The 14856-nt window shown below is 36.8% G+C and overlaps 1 protein-coding gene and 1 long non-coding RNA gene across 2 annotated transcripts; both read right to left on the reverse strand.

The window, feature by feature from the left end:
• Positions 1–2303: 2303 nt before the first annotated feature.
• LOC113037669 (uncharacterized) lies at positions 2304–6064 on the reverse strand. The gene is made up of 3 exons (XR_003274650.1): positions 5843–6064; positions 5152–5343; positions 2304–3609 (listed from the first exon to the last, which is right to left on the reverse strand). It is a non-coding gene; the product is annotated as an uncharacterized LOC113037669 (long non-coding RNA).
• A 4770-nt stretch (positions 6065–10834) lies between these two features.
• LOC113037668 (natterin-3) lies at positions 10835–13772 on the reverse strand. Its single transcript, XM_026194975.1, has 3 exons — positions 13691–13772; positions 13222–13363; positions 10835–11959 (listed from the first exon to the last, which is right to left on the reverse strand). Exons 2-3 carry the CDS (start codon positions 13337–13339, stop codon positions 10935–10937), a joined length of 1143 nt encoding a protein of 380 aa, XP_026050760.1. The 5' UTR covers positions 13340–13363; positions 13691–13772; the 3' UTR covers positions 10835–10934.
• Between the last annotated feature and the right edge of the window lie 1084 nt (positions 13773–14856).

Below are 14856 nucleotides of genomic sequence, written 5' to 3' on the forward strand. Positions count from 1 at the left end.
CTCATTCTCTACTATAGGAGAGGAAGAATTGTATAAACTTGTTAAATCATCTAAACTTACAACATGTATGTTAGACCCTATACCATCTAAGCTCTTAAAAGAGGTGCTTCCAGAAGTCATAGGTCCTCTTCTGACTATTATTAATTCCTCATTGTCATTAGGATATGTCCCCAAAACCTTCAAACTGGCTGTTATTAAGCCTCTCATAAAAAAGCCACAACTTGACCCCAGAGAACTAGTTAATTATAGACCAATCTCGAATCTCCCTTTTCTGTCCAAGATACTAGAAAAGGTGGTATCCTCACAATTATATTCCTTCTTAGAGAAAAATGGTATATGTGAGGATTTCCAGTCAGGATTTAGACCGTATCATAGTACTGAAACTGCTCTCCTTAGAGTTACAAATGATCTGCTCTTATCATCTGATCGTGGGTGTATCTCTCTATTAGTTTTATTGGATCTTAGTGCTGCGTTTGACACAATTGACCACAACATTCTTTTGCATAGACTTGAACACTTTGTTAGCATCAGTGGAAGTGCATTAGCATGGTTTAAATCGTACTTATATGACCGCCATCAGTTCGTAGCAGTGAATGAAGATGTATCATATCGATCACAAGTGCAGTATGGAGTACCACAAGGCTCAGTTCTAGGGCCGCTACTCTTCACGCTTTATATGTTACCCTTGGGAGATATCATCAGGAAACATGGTGTTAGTTTTCACTGTTATGCTGATGATACGCAGCTCTATATTTCCTCGCAGCCTGGTGAAACACACCAATTTGAAAAACTAATGGAATGCATAGTCGATATAAAAAATTGGATGACGAGTAATTTCTTACTGCTAAATTCAGAAAAAACAGAGGTGTTAATCATAGGGCCTAAAAACTCTACTTGTAATAACCTAGAACACTGTCTAAGACTTGATGGTTGCTCTGTCAATTCTTCGTCATCAGTTAGGAACCTAGGTGTGCTACTTGATCGCAATCTTTCCTTAGAAAGCCACGTTTCTAGCATTTGTAAAACTGCATTTTTCCATCTCAAAAATATATCTAAATTACGGCCTATGCTCTCAATATCAAATGCAGAAATGTTAATCCATGCATTTATGACTTCAAGGTTAGACTATTGTAATGCTTTATTGGGTGGTTGTTCTGCACGCTTGGTAAACAAACTACAGCTAGTCCAAAATGCAGCAGCAAGAGTTCTTACTAGAACCAGGAAGTATGACCATATTAGCCCGGTCCTGTCCACACTGCACTGGCTCCCTATCAAACATCGTATAGATTTTAAAATATTGCTTATTACTTATAAAGCCCTGAATGGTTTAGCACCTCAGTATTTGAATGAGCTCCTTTTACATTATACTCCTCTATGTCCGCTACGTTCTCAAAACTCAGGCAATTTGATAATACCTAGAATATCAAAATCAACTGCGGGCGGCAGATCCTTTTCCTATTTGGCGCCTAAACTCTGGAATAACCTACCTAACATTGTTCGGGAGGCAGACACACTCTTGCAGTTTAAATCTAGATTAAAGACCCATCTCTTTAACCTGGCATACACATAACATACTAATATGCTTTTAATATCCAAATCCGTTAAAGGATTTTTAGGCTGCATTAATTAGGTAAACTGGAACCGGAACACTTCACATAACACCGTACTTTCTACATCATTAGAAGAATGGCATCTACGCTAATATTTGTCTGTTTCTCTCTTGTTCCGAGGTCACCGTGGCCACCAGATCCAGTCTGTGTCCAGATCAGAGGGTCACTGCAGTCACCCGGATCCAGTACGTATCCAGACCAGATGGTGGATCAGCACCTAGAAAGGACCTCTACTGCCCTGAAAGACAGCGGAGACCAGGACAACTAGAGCCCCAGATACAGATCCCCTGTAAAGACCTTGTCTCAGAGGAGCACCAGGACAAGACCACAGGAAACAGATGATTCTTCTGCACAATCTGACTTTGCTGCAGTCTGGAATTGAACTACTGGTTTCGTCTGGTCAGAGGAGAACTGGTCCCCCAACTGAGCCTGGTTTCTCCCAAGGTTTTTTTCTCCATTCTGTCACCGATGGAGTTTCGGTTCCTTGCCGCTGTCGCCTCTGGCTTGCTTAGTTGGGGTCACTTCATCTACAGCGATATCATTGACTTGATTGCAAATTAAAACAGACACTATTTCAACTGAACAGAGATGACATAACTGAATTCAATGATGAACTGCCTTTAACTATCATTTTGCATTATTGAGACACTGTTTTCCAAATGAATGTTGTTCAGTGCTTTGGCGCAATGTATTTTGTTTAAAGCACTATATAAATAAAGGTGATTGATTGATTGATTGATTGATGATGAGTTGAGGTGGCTCTACATTAACAGCTGAGAACTCTTCCTCATCAAGTGTAGGCAGTGTTTGAATTCCATACTGCGCTAGGATGGCATCAATGTTTTGGTCGCTGTAGGGATTTTCCCCAAACACATTGCTGACAGCTGTGTTGTCTGTTGCAATGTTTTTGAGCATGCCCTCTGTCCAGAGTTGAGATGGTGTGCCATTATTTTCTGTTCGTAATGGATGGAGGTCCCAGGCCTGTCTAAACTGCTCCAGTCTTTTTTTAATCTCAGGAAGATAAACAATATGCAGTGAAAGTCTGCGGACATCATCATCTGGGTTTAGAACCTCTGAATCCTCTAAGGAGTAGAACATAAGGTAAAAGAGCTGCAACACATGCAAAAATACATCACGCCGAGGCGTTCAATTCTCTGATTATGAACTGATCGTCCGGTTATGAAACCTCTGTGTTCAAGTCCTTCAAGTCCCATCATGGTCAGATCTGACTCTTGATGGTAGGGCATAGAGGTATGTTGCTTTCAAAAACTGAGAAAGCACTGTTGTGGCACGATTTTCTGTGCTGCAGTTGAGGTAAGTAATCAGACGGGAGTATCCATCAATTGCACCATGAATCACAAAACCCCATCTAGATTATAATGCTATTGACAGTATTCTGGAAACAATATAGCTGTAAACTTTTTTTACTTGCTGAAGTTCTTTTCAAAATATAAAAAAAGTATGACAAGTATGGTAATAACCTTATGAGACGCATGTTCCTATCAATGTGCCACAAACTATTGGGGTAAGGTACATGATAAACACATCTTGCAACTGTCTGGCTCCATCTCCTTGCAGCAGCAGTAGGATTGACCCGTGTCATCATCTCACACACCCTGGACTGTGTAACAAGCACACCTTGTGCACAGGGCTCTTATCATCTGCATCAGATTTGTCAAAATATCTAAATTGACATGATATTCACAAAACAATAGCACACAAATGTGAATTAAATACAGCCTAAAGATAAAGACCTCCAATTACTCATTTCCAGAATTAGGATATTGGCTCTGAAGTTGCCTCACATGTTGTTCTAGTTAACCATCATCTATTGCAGACAGCATACTTCTAACAGGTATACCCAACAACTTTGACTTCTTGTACAGAAATGATGAGGAGCATCCCAGTATTTCAGCAGTTTTTGAAATTGTATGGCCTTGCTTCAGCAGAAATTCAATGTGTTCTCTGGTAACATCAATGGGTGGTCGGCCTCTTCTCCCTACAAAAAGAAAAAGTCAACTAAGTTTAAGTGTTTAAGCAGCATTGGACTGTTTATTTTTTGTAATTTATCATCATACCAATTCTCATACATGCACTGAAATAGCATATTGTTAATAATGAATAGAATAGATAAACTGGAAATGTAGAGACTTGTGGAATTGCAAAAATATAGTATTTATTGCTGTGACCAGTGGACATAACAGTGGTGTAAGACCAATACTTTTAATGATTGCACAAATAAGCACATATTAATATATATAAAGAATTATTTCTAATTAGTATAGCTATAAATGTGTGTCGCCGTTGTTTTATCCATTAACCTCTTCAGCTCTGCAGCATATTTTGAAATTTTTACAGAATTAGGCATACCAGAATTTAAAAGAGAGCCCTACTCGCATACTTTGGAATAAATTGATACAAATGGTCTCATTTGACAGAAAACTCTCTGAATTTTAAAACATGGGTAAAATATTGCATATTTTGTATTTTATATGTTTACAATACTGTGATAAACACTGACAAAAAGTCATATTTTTATTATTATTTTTTATTAAGTTTTTATTTAAGAGTCTGTAATTTAGGACTTGTTTGGTCTATGTCGCTTCAGACAATCTCTTTTGATTCCACTAGGTGGCATTAAACAGGAGAAAAAAGAATTTTTTTGATAACATCTTCTAAGCAAAAGTTATTTAGCTTTAAAAGAAAGGAGGGGTTAGACTCTCCAAGTGTACTTTTACAGTCACCATTTTTGATTACTGAAACCAGCAAGCATACCTGAACTTAAAAGACAGCCCTAACCACATACTTTGGAATAAATTGATACAAATGGTCTCATTTGACAGAAAACTCTCTGAATTTTAAAACATGGGTAAAATATTGCATATTTTGTACTTTATATTTTTACATTACTGTGATAAACACTGACAAAAAGTCAGATTTTTATAATTTTTTTAATTAAGTTTTTATTTAAGAGTCTGTAATTTAGGACTTGTTTGGTCTAGGTCACTTCAGAAAATCTCTTTTGATTCTACTAGGTGGCATTAAACAGGAGAAAAAAGAATTTTTTTGATAACATCTTCTAAGCAAAAGTTATTTAGCTTTAATCGAAAGGAGGCGTTAGACTCTCCAAGTGTAGTCACCATTTTTGATTACTGAAACCAGTAGGCATAGCTGAACTTAAAAGACAGCCCTAACCACATACTTTGGAATAAATTTATAAAAATTGTCTTATTTTACAGAAAACTCTCGGAAGTTTAACACAAGCACAAGATATTGCATATTTTGTATTTTGTATTTTTACTATATTGTGATAAACACGGAAACAAAGTCAGATTTGTATTATTTTTTAAAGTAAGTTTTTATTTAGGATTCTGTTATTTAGGACCTGTTTGGTCTATTTCCCTGCAGAAAGTTTCCTTTGATTCCACTAGGTGACAGTAAAAAGATAAAAAAATACTTTTGTTGATAACATCTTCTAAGCAAAAGTTATTTAGATTTAACCAAAAGGAGGCGTTGGAGTCTCCAAGTTCTGTAGCTTTACCTGAAGAGACAGAATGTCTTAGGTCTCCAAGTTTCCTCAAAAAACTCATGTCATGTAATAAGCAAAATAAGGCAAAGTTCTGTTCTTGCATTTTATTTTACACACACACACACACACACACACACACACACACACACACAAAATAAGTATCCTGACTTGCTGGCTCCCATTCTTCACCACTGGATGCTAAAACTGCAAAACAAAACAAAAATGTATAAATTTACACTGCAATCCCAAAATACATGCTAAAATAACATACACAAAAATAATCCAGATATGCAAGTAACAGAAAGAGGAAAATAATTTGATTACACATACACAGATCCATGAGTATGTATAAATAAATGAGAACAACCCTTGCATATCTTATGTATATGTGAATTGCATTCATGTGTTCGTTACGTGTGTGTAATTCAAATATGTAACGAACACATGAATGCAATTCACATATACATAAGATATAAAAATGCACAATGCAGTACACGTATATATAATGTTGATAAATAAATTCATGCAAAAACAAATTAGCATGCAACTAACGAAGGCAACCGATGAATGCAACTCGCGTATACAAGAAAGACATAAACTGCACAAGGCAATACACTTATGAATGCAATCGATGAATAAATTAATGCAATAATAATATTAGCATGCAACTTACAAATGCTTGATACAAACAACGTATACTTACTCAAAATCAGGGTCTTCTCCCAGTTTGTAAGCAGCTTCTCTGACCGAGTCAAAGCTAGCTAGCCTCGCTGCAAGTTTCAGTGTCGGACATCCGATCAAACTCCTCCAAAGCCGCCTCCACACCAACAAAAAACTTTCTTGAAGTCATTTTTCAGAGACATATAACTCTAACAGTAATAAAAGCACGCAATAATTCGCTAAAACGCTATCCAAAATCACAAACCAACTTCTTCTTCTTCTTCTTCTTTCGGGTTTAATGGCGGTTGGCAACTAATCTCAAAGGTGCATTACCGCCACCTACTAGACTGGAGTGTGGGTATTAGAATGACATAAAAAAGAGGTGAAGAAAAATTTAATTAGTAAATAAAAGAAGTAAAAACTTATATAAGATCTTTACAAAAGAAAATTCCTTCCTATTAAATTCTTTCACTTAACCCAGTGTTTTTCAAAAACAAAATTAGTAAATTGTGTATACTCCCAGATGCTTTCCCTAATAAATGCTCAAGTGTCATGCTTTGTTCATCCATCTGTGCCTTTAATTCTGCCCGATCTTCTTCATATTTTTTGCAGTCTAACAATATATGCTTCACTGTCTCTTGCACATTACACTCAGTGCATAATCCAGTGTGATGTTTTCCTATTCTATGCAATGTTGTATTTAAACCAGTGTGACCAATTCTAAGACGTGCGACTAACATCTCCTCCCTAGGGCTTCTGCCCTTCCTCATTCTTGTGACTACTTGATTTTGTATGCTGTATAGATGACGTCCTGTATCCGCTGTATCCCAATATTCTTGCCATATATTAAGAGAATGTTGCTTTATGATGGTTTTGACCTCTGCTCTGCTTATTGGTACTTGTACATCTACTATTTCATGCTTTATAGAATTTTTTGCTAGCATATCCACAACTTCATTTCCTTCCACCCCCACATGAGCAGGAACCCAAAGGAAGGAGACAACCGCTCCCTTATTATGAAGTGTGAGAAGCAAGTGAAGTATTCGATAAATGAGGTCTTGTCTACATGACGCTCTCCCAGATTGAATGCTTAATAATGGTGATAAACTGTCTGAGGCTATAATAACACCTTGACTCTGATGATTTTTCCCCACCCACTCTAATGCCAGTAAAATTGCTATCAACTCCACAGTGTAAACTGACAGGTAGTCTGTAGTCCTCTTTTTGACTACTACTTCATACCGAGGAATATAAAATGCTGCACCAGTACGGCCTGTTTCTGGCTGCTTTGATCCATCCGTGAAAATGAATACTTCCTCCTGATACTGCTCTACATAGTTTTGAACTATTATCCACTGTGGCATTATTTTTGAGTTTTCTTTTAGTATTTGTTGTAAGCTTACATTTACAGATGGTTTTATAAATTTCCAGGGTGGTATATTTGATATTGCCACAGTGGGTCCTATTTGCAACTGACTGAGACCTGCATTTTGAGCCTTAGCATCCCCCACCCATCCGAAACTGTAAAAATTACTTTTATTATGCTCTGCGCATTCTTGCAAGACAGTTTTTGTGGGGTGCACCATACTATGTCCTTGTAAATTAGTCCAATATGCCAACATCATCTTGACCCTCCTAATACGCAGCGGCATCTCTCCTGCTTCCACCTGTAAAGCGGTAACTGGTGATGTTTTAAATGCCCTAGTACAAATCCGAAGTGCCTGTGCCTGCTCCACATCGAGCTTTTTAAGGTTAGATTTCGATGCCGACATATACGCTAAGGAACCATAGTCAGAGGCAGTTCTCATGAGAGCCTGATAAATGTTTATTAGCGAAGCTCTACTTGCTCCCCAGTCTCGCCCTGATAGACATCTCAACACGTTGTTGATCTTCTTGCACTTATTTCTGACCTTATCAATATGCTGACACCAAGTCAACCTCTCATCAAAGAGAACTCCTAGAAACCTCACCACCTTAACCTGTTCCAAATCCTGTCCATACAATTTCAGTGGCACTACTTTGTGGCGCTTAGAGAAGCATATAACTTTAGTTTTTGGGATTGAGAGTTTAAATCCCCATTTATAAGTCCATTGTTCAACTTTCTCTATTGCATTTTGCATTTTCTTTCTAAGATATTCTACATTTCGACCTCTAACCCAGAGTGCTCCATCGTCTGCATAAAGTGACTTACCTATATTTCCATTTACCTGATCAAAAATGTCATTTATCATAATATTAAACAGTATGGGGCTGCACACACTACCTTGTGGGGTACAAACCAACTTCCGATCAACTTCTAATAATCATCTGCGCCCGTTTGCAGCGTTTTCTTTAGTCCCACCTCCTCAACTTTGGAAAGGAACAACTCGGGCTCTGAATGGTCTAGAAGCTTGATCGATGTGTCTATGGAGAGGGGAGGCTGTCAGCTTTCATGACATAGGACGCACTGCGTGATGACGTCATTGCAAGTCGAAAGGAATCAAAGAGAGTCAATACAAATACTGGTCATGGTTTACGCTGCATTGCATGTTTTGATCTGCGCATCTGAGACATATTATAGTGCCGTTTAGCCATGCATGCTCACAGACACACGAGAATGGTCTCATTTTGAAGAAAACAACCTAATGTAAAAGCTGATATATGATTTTAGGCTAGTATGTGAGCACAGATGTAGTTATCAGCGCAGAAATATGACGCATACGTTTGCTTGTTCACATAAGTAATTTCAGTTTTCGTGATTCTTTTGAAAATTATTATTTGTTATGTCACTGTAATGTATAAGATCGGTGAAATAAAGTACACAGTGACATTCCTGAGAGTGAGAGCTTTCATTTGATGTGTGACTTGTCCATGTTTGGTGAGTTTGTGTGCTATAAATATGAAATATGAACATTATTCATCTGATTTTCTCAAGGGGGGGGTGGTTGTGGAAGAACGAATTTATACCTTATTATTTTCTTTTATGTAAAATTAATGCAAATACCATGGGACTTGCAAGAAAGCAGAGGTTCTAAGCTTTCAAAAAATACCATATATGACTAGTTTTGTGCTTCACAGTTTATAGATTTAAAAAAAATAATATTATGACCTCCCCGCGGACCCACCGGTGGGTCCTAGGGCGTGGCCAGAGTTCAAGAGGTTAAGCACAAATAAAAGACTGACAACGCCAAATGTTCACTTTTCTGATAATATAATTCACATATATAAGTGTGGCAATACATTGTATAACAATTATATTAATACTAATTATAAAAATAACAATAGAGTTGCTTAATGCAAGTAAATGGTGGTCTAATTATTTTATGGTTTCTATACTGTTCATGGCAGAAGAATATATGATAATTTAACATGACCTGCATAGCCCATGTTAAAAGATAATATATTCTTCTATATAAAAGAAGTAAGTAAATGGACTTAAACATGAAAAAAAAATGTTGAGTAGTGGTCTAGGTTTAATCATTCCGCGCAAAGTGAAGCATTCACGTGTTTCTCTGAAAACTATACGCACTCCTGCACGGAGCTTCATGTGAAATGGCGCTGCGTACTCGATACGCGCCTGACAGAGAAACGTCTGTCTTCCCCAGCATGGAAATTTTCAATAGAAAGACGTTCTCTATCTCCACAAATCCCGTGTGAGGGCTCGTTGAATTTCATGCCATTTTCTGGTGTTTTTTTCGATTACAGCCAACGCCATGACTGCTTCTTTCTTCATTGTTCATAGAAATAAGGAAATGATCCCCTTCCCATTTAAGGGGAATTACGCATTTATGGATATCTAAAATAGAGCAACGTCATGCACAAAAAATTGTACTAGTCATAATGACATTTGAGATATCTTTAACTTTCATTCTGCCTAGGCAAAACTGAATTACAGATATCTGCAATTGTCATTTAAGATGTGTGACGAGTTGAATGTCGTTTTCATTGACGTCATTGCAGATATCTGTAATTCAGTTTTGCCTAGTCAAAACTGCATTACAGATATCTCTATTGGTCGTTTCGACTAGTCAAAATTAGGGATCATTAAGGTTTTAACGGTATTACTACTCTTACGATACTGCTTAACGGTCCGGTACTTTAACGGTATTCTTATCGGTACTTTGTGTTGCGTTACTTTGTGTTGTGTTAGGCAGTCAAAAACTTTGCATTTCTCTGTCTGCACATAATGCACTTTTGAAAGATGCAATATACGTCCGTACATGATATAGTTGCATTGCAAGGGTTGGTGTAGTTGTTTATCCAGTGACAATTGTACACTAAATGATATAGGGATGTCTAGCAAACAAATGGTTTTCCTTCCTGCTACCTCTAGAGCCCATATGATGTACAGTAGATTACATCTGTATGTTATATAAAATGGAAGTATGGCCAGGAAGTTCTGGACATATTAGGAGCACACTTGACCAAGGATACCTTTTCTAGACTGAACAATACAGTTTGGTCAGTCTAAACTCAATAACCCTCGTGCTTATAGCCCTCTTCCTCCTCTGAACGTCATAACTCCTGAAGACATGTACATGTGTGCACATGTTTGTAGACACTGTGATAGAGAGAGCTTAGACTACTGAGAGTAGAGAGAGAGAGAGAGAGAGAGAGAAAGAACACAGAAAGGAGGAGGGAGCGAGACAGAAGAATAGGAGTGCGAAGGGATTACAGAAACATAAGGCAGAGAGCATGCTATAATCTAACAATTACTGTGATCTATCTGAACTCTAAAGAAGAAGAAAAAACAAGTCTGCAGGGTAAAAGTTGGTGTCTGACATAATATATAAACATTTTACTTCCTGTATTTACCATATGTATTATACAATTTATAACAAAAATAATGAGTTTATGAAACTATTCTAGTAGACGTCCTAAGAAAAATTATGGACCTGTACAGGAACAAAATATGGGAACTTTTATGTCAGTCATGTTAAATAAGACATCTACAGAACTATAAGGTTTATTAAAAGTTATTTTATTCAGCATTCAAGCTAAAATGTAGAATGACTGAATTAAAACAGACAAAGGAAAAACTAGTAGTCTGCTTAAAGAAAATTTATTGGGGATTCTTGAAGGATTTTGTGATCAGAAAGCAAGAAGTGACACACTGGTTTACATATAATTCATTCATTTTGTATTACTGAGCTTGCCTAACATTTCTTTCCATCTGAGAATAAAGTGCAGGGATTCACAAGTGCTTGGATTTCTGCTACTTCATGATGACTATAGACGTCATTAATCAAGGTTCTGCGTATTTCATTGTTGTTGTATATTCTAGTGAGCTGGCCGGTGTACGGGACTTCAGCTGTGAAGGTATTGCTTTTAATGTCGATGCTGCACATGTGGTTGGCAGGAACCTGCACCTCCATACTCACTGAATGCAGACTTTTCTCAACTGTGGATGTAGTCTTAGAACTGAGGCGGCTAAAGTCATATTTCAAGCCAAGCTTTCCTCCTATACTTGTTAAAAATGGAACCTTACCCTTGAATGTGGTGTCTCCTGTTCCTCCAACTGTATGTGTGTGGGTCTTTAGGAAAGAAACTGTTTTATCGATGCCTTGGTCCAGCTTCACCTGATGTTTGGCTGGTTCACAGTTCCTGTTGTAAGCTGTGAAATGTTTCAGTACTTCTGTGTTTTCTGAGGTCACCTGTGCTGTAATATTATACTCAGTAATGGTTAAATGGTGCCCTTTAATATCATGATTTAGGGTGAGAACCTCATTTTCTGTGGTGCCAAGCACCATTAGACTGTTCTCAGTCATATAGCCTAACCCCAAATCATCTCTAGCAATAAAGTAACCATTACAAGACTCCACTGCCAAAGGTGGAATCTCTCCATATGAAGATTTCTTCCACTGAAGTAATTCAAAGTTATCCTTATTCACTAGAAATGAAATTTTTGCATTCCGGACAGCACTTCCTAATTTGAATTCCCCATGAGATTTAATTTCCCAACATGCTTTTTCAGCACTGTCATAGAAGCAAGGTATACAGTCTTCAAACTTGGCAACATGAAAAGTTTGCTTTGATTTCTTGTCAAAGACAGTGACCGCATCCTTAGGCACATCTTTAGGTAGATTCATTTCTGTCCATTCCAAGAAGCTCTGGAACTCAGTTGCACTCTGTTGCTTGTCTGGTGGATTGCGAGGAAGAAGATGATGAACACGAGAGGACTCTGAAAGACAAACACACAAAATGCACCAGTTTTATTTAGGGTTATCTAATTATTTTGCCAATCAATCATCACTGCATAGACACTGTGAGATCAAATATACTGTAGTTATTAACAGCTCCATTATGGGGTGTCAAATGACTGATCTAGGGGACTGAATTAATTATGTAACTTGACTAAAGTTTTACTACTCTTTGCCATGAAATACTTTGGTATCACATAATTGATTGGTTTGACAATGTGTTTTCAGTCAGGTGGGGAGGCAGAGCTGAGCCAGTGAGCAGGACGAGAAACTCTGCACAGAAAGTATTGTAAAAATTATTTAGTGTTCCAGATGCCAAAACATTTGACTTTATTGGTCAAAACAATGAGGCCGAGATTGTGCAGAACATTTAACAGTCTAAACTGAATCCATACAGTTCATTACCAATGAACTTTCTAAGGTGTGTGCATCTGGCTTCTCTTGTTTTATTTACAATATCTATACACCATATACTTCATGACTGTTATTTTACTTTAAAGAGTAAAGATAAAGAATATACTTTTTTCTTGAGCTAAAATACAAGCTGAAAAAAATATATAGTCAAACAAAACATCAATCAGATACCATATGCACATTTTTTATATTTTTTACTAGCGAGTTATGTGAGTGAGGATAGCAAAATAAAGTAAACTATAACATATTATACTCAAAAAAATGTCAAACAGTGGACTACCAGTAAAATTGATAGTAATTTGGTATGAAAAATTATTCAGACACTTTGACCTGACTATGTTTTGTTTACGTGTTTTTCTTTAATTGCTAATGCGACCTTTTTTTACAGACTGAACAAAACGAAGCATTGCTTGATAATTGGTAGACATAAATTGTTGTTTTCTAATTGTGTACCTAAATTTGAATGATGACAGCTATTCAGTCGAATTCATCATTACATACCTTTGTATCAAAGTTATCAAGATTAATTTATTTAGTTTTACTCTGACTTATTTTCATATTTTATAACCATTTCTAAGCTATAGTGAATAAACTGTGAAGATGTTAATAATGATGAAGGTGTCTGAATACATTTTGGTTTGAATGTATGTAGCTTTGTACAGACATAGGCAAAGTATGAACGTAGTTTGCAATAGATGCTGGCATATGTTCAGTAATTAATTAAACAGCGAGATTGCATAAACATTTAGTGTCTTAGTCCTTTTCACAGTGCTTACACAACAAATACACTATATATCTTATAAAAAGTATACAATAAAAGCAAACAAACCAGCTCTTTCAGTCATAGAAGAGTCTTCTGCTGGAATGGCTTGGCTGGAATCCGTTCCAGCTGTCTGTAGACTGATCTGCAGCACAGCAAAGACCATCACCACACCGAGATCCATCATCCCCTGCTGCCACGGTATCTACAGCTATAAAATACCACATATTTCATAAATAATGAAAGCACCTAACCTGATGTATAGACAACCTGTGATTAGCCACATTTTACAAGAACAATTGTAGAATATATGCATAAAACACAGAACTGTGACAGCAAACAAATATATTAATTATGCAAGTAGATTAGCAGACCAGTAGACCAGTGACTAATTGTTTTCTCATCACTTACAGTTGGCTTTGTCATAAAAAAGGAACTTATTTGTATTCCAGTCAACTTTAGACAAATGTAAAAACTTTTATTTGGTAACACTATATTACTAATAGCTAAAGATGTGAAACCTTGTGACGTGTCTTACCTGTGAATGGTGACCTGCTATGAGTTTGTGTTGTTGCTGAGACTGAGATTCTTTACGAGTAACCGTCCCTGGCATCAGTCCGGCAGCCTTCCACTCAAATATATGCTTTCATTTATGCAAATGAAGTTTTGCATATCAGCATACGCGGTTACGTTAATTCTTGAAATGATCTGATTACAATTCTGATGGGTCTCAACTAACATGCAAGTAAAACCATAAATTAGACTTAGCTTCTTTTGTTCAGACATGGTGCAATGGTTGACTTTAGCTCAGAATGTCCTCTGTTTGTACAAATTATATCTATAAACATTTTTGGCAACTGGCTTTATACATCATCTGTTAATTCTTTATACTTACCTTGGGTCAGGTGGTGTGCTTTATCTCATGCTGGTTTCAATTCCACTTTGCATGTAAGTAAATCGTATGATCCCCATCCTTGTCCACACTGTTATTCAAAAGTGGACAACTGAAGAAGCTGTGTATTTAAACTTTTAAAGTAAAGTTTTATATATTATGTTCTATCAAAACCCAGTTCAGACCAAACAAATTTTGTTCATCCTGTTCTTATTATATATATATATATATATATATATATATATATATATATATATGTGTGTGTGTGTGTGTGTGTGTGTGTGTATATATATATATATGTGTGTGTGTGTGTGTGTGTGTATATATATATATATATATATATATATATATATATATATTAGGGCCGGGACTTTAACGCGTTAATTGAGATTAATTAATTACACAAAAAATAACGCGTTAACTAAGATTAATTAATTACAGAAAAAAAATCCCCGCAAAGTTTTTAATAACTTATTTTTGCACCGCGGAACGTTTCTCACTGGATGAGTTTCGGCGGACCGATTATACTGGAGCTCCAACTAGCGTTCGCATATCACCCATAGACAGTAAAAGAAATGGACACAGCGACCCCATTGCAACTCAATTGAGACAAGTGAAGCCCAGTTTTAGCGTTTTTTAGCACTTCCGTTTCTGACGCGCAGACTCAAACGAAGCTTGACGACTAATCGTTAATTGCCTGCGAGCTTCTCCTCCTGTCTGTACGGTAATGCGACAGAGAGCCTATTTTTTACAAAAACTGTTTATACGGGGCCATAATGTAACATAGAAGGTAATGGAGCCCTTTATACATT

The sequence above is a fragment of the Carassius auratus genome, chromosome 20 (genome assembly GCF_003368295.1).
Source record: "Carassius auratus strain Wakin chromosome 20, ASM336829v1, whole genome shotgun sequence".
NCBI classification, from domain to species: Eukaryota; Metazoa; Chordata; class Actinopteri; order Cypriniformes; family Cyprinidae; genus Carassius; species Carassius auratus.

What these genes read in the sequence shown, in the direction of transcription:
- LOC113037668 (XM_026194975.1), bottom strand. Translation starts at nt 13,339, where the DNA reads ATGATGGATCTCGGTGTGGTGATGGTCTTTGCTGTGCTGCAGATCAGT. An exon ending in TTCTATGACTGAAAGAGCTG is followed by an intron (nt 11,960 to 13,221) that starts GTTTGTTTGCTT and finishes TTTGTCTTTCAG; the next exon opens with AGTCCTCTCGTGTTCATCAT.